Source organism: Nematolebias whitei, chromosome 7 (assembly GCF_014905685.2).
Source record: "Nematolebias whitei isolate Nwh7 chromosome 7, NemWhi1, whole genome shotgun sequence".
Taxonomy (NCBI): domain Eukaryota; kingdom Metazoa; phylum Chordata; class Actinopteri; order Cyprinodontiformes; family Rivulidae; genus Nematolebias; species Nematolebias whitei.
Window position 1 is genome coordinate 52543112 of NC_056504.1, and position 2518 is coordinate 52545629.

Genomic DNA, 2518 nt, shown 5'->3' on the forward strand with positions numbered 1-2518 from the left:
ATTAATTTTAAGAGACTAAATTTAAGACCTGATCCAAGTTTAATCCAAACCTTAATTAAATTTAATCCCACTGGATTTAATTAATTTAAGAGACTAAATTTAAGACCTGATCAAAGTTTAATCTAAAACTTAATTAAATTTAATCCCACTGGATTAAATTATTTAATTTTAAGAGACTAAATTTAAGATGTGATCCAAGTTTAATCCAGAGTTCCATTTAATTTAATCCGCCTGGATGTAAAACAGAATTAGCTGTAATAAATAATTGTATTAAAGACTCAAAGAGTGAACGATTCACTTCAGTTTGAGTCTTTCTAAAGTCGAATGATTCAGTTTGTTCATGTTTCACATCGTTCAGTGAATGAAGCAAAAATTAAAAGTAGGTTTTTTTTCAGGAGTAAACATTTTAAAATATAAACAACTAAAGTCAAATTTTACCTTTTAAAACTTTTGTAAAAAAAATGTAAAATATTAGCTCAAACAGCTGATTTCTTCTGTAAAGGATGAATATTTGCTTCAAAATGATACGTTAGATTTTTACTAAATATTCAAACGAGCAAACTTTAAAAACATTTCTTGTAATTAATTGACAAAGAATAAATAAATTCACAAATCTTCTGGTTCTTTAAATCAGCCGAACTACAGAATTCATAAAGTAACATTAAAGTGCTTTTATTTTAATACGGAGGTGAAAATGAGCATTAAATCATCCATCCATCCATCCATCATCTTTTACCCGTTTATTCCATTTTGGGTCACGGGGGTCACTGGTGCCCATGTCCAGCAATCACTGTGCGAGGGGCGGGGGACACCCTGGACAGGTCTCCAGTCCATCACAGGGACACATAGAGACAAACGAGACAAACAATCATTCACTCTCTCTCTCTCACCTAGGGACAATTTAGAGTTACCATCAGTCTAACATGCATGTTTTTGGTCTGTGGGAGGAAACTGGAGCACCCGGAGAAAACCCACGCATGCACGGAGAGAACATGCAAACTCCACCCAGAAAGGCCCCTGGACCGGGGTTTGAACCAGGGACCTGCTCGCTGAGAGGCAGCAGCTCTACCAGTTGCACCACCGTGCTGCCTCATTAAATTATTACTAATAATTAATTAATAAGTTAAAAACTTCTTTTTTTTCCTTTTAAAGTGAACAAATGAAAATTGATCAGGAGGTGGTTTTAAACTAAACTGATCAGGATGTTAATATTTAAAGAAACTTTCAGATCTTTTGAAGTAATTAATTAATAAATAATTAACTCATGGAGAGAAGATGGAACAATGTCAAATCTAAACTTTTCTGAGATCGTTTGTGTTTACAAAAAGGAATAAAGATGAAATAATCTCATCAAAGGTTTCCTGTAAAGTAACGGGTCGACCCAGGTCCGTTCAGAGATCTGCTCCCAAACATCCTTTAACGGACCGCCGTGTGACCCACATGGCTCTGCAGACCAGAACTTTCCCTGCAAACTGCAGAGGCGCTGGTCAGGATTATAATCTGCCGTAAATCTAAATTAAACGATTAAAGTCCGTAGATTTGTTCCAGCATTTACAACCCACAGGTTCTGATCCAGAGTTCTGACAGTCTGGTTCAGTGTCTGGATCTTAGAGCTGACCTGGTCCAAATGAAAACACTGTGGACCAAAGAAACCGAAGATAATGGAATAAATGTGTGGAACACGGTTCAACCGTGGAGCTGCTGGATCCTGCCCAACTGGGAGTCTAAAAACTAAAAACCAAACACACCCGCTGGTTTGAAGAGACTTCCTGATCCACCTGATCCACCTCATCCAGCTGATCCAGCTCATCCACCTGATCCACCTCATCCAGCTCATCCAACTGATCCAGCTCATCCACCTGATCCAGTTGATCCAGCTGATCCACCTCATCCACCTGATCCAGCTCATCCAGCTGATCCACCTCATCCAGCTCATCCAGCTGATCCACCTCATCCAGCTGATCCACCTCATCCAGCTGATCCACCTCATCCAGCTGATCCAGCTCATCCAGCTGATCCAGCTCATCCAGCTGCAGGACAGTGAGTCGAGCAGAAACTGGACCTTAAAACTGAGAAACGGATAAAAGCAAGACGATGGTTTCAAAAATTAAATCGGACTTCCAGCTGTTACCGGGTGCGCTTCCTGTGAGCGTCCTGCACCCCCAACCCGTTCTCCAGCTCAGTTGTGATTGGCTGGAGGGGGCAGCAGGGGGGCGGAGCGATCGTTGGTGACGGTCCGTTTCAGCGTGACCTTTCTGATGAGCGTCAGCAGGTCCTTCCCTCCACCTGCGGCTACCGGGCTCGACCGCTCCAGGTTCTGATCCGGGAGACGCTGCTGAAGCTCAAACTGTTGCTGGAAACGTTGGTAATGTTGCTGCTGTTGATGGTTGAATTGTTGGGTGATTTGTTGCTGCTGCTGAAGCTGATGGTGGTGTTGCAACTGACTGTGTTGCTGTTCGAGGTTGAACTGTTGCTGAAGTTGCTGCTGAAGTTGCCCATGTTGCTGCTGATGGTTGAT

General features: G+C 41.7%; 1 protein-coding gene across 1 annotated transcript in view; it reads right to left on the reverse strand.

Annotated features, from left to right (window-relative positions):
• Positions 1-1407: 1407 nt before the first annotated feature.
• Positions 1408-2518, reverse strand: part of mtss1 (MTSS I-BAR domain containing 1) — a 115402-nt gene continuing 114291 nt past the window's right edge. The window contains 1 exon segment of the mRNA XM_037679940.1: positions 1408-2518. This exon segment is cut by the window's right edge and continues 6 nt beyond it. Within this exon segment, the coding sequence (XP_037535868.1) occupies positions 2180-2518 (339 nt within the window). The 3' untranslated portion in view covers positions 1408-2179.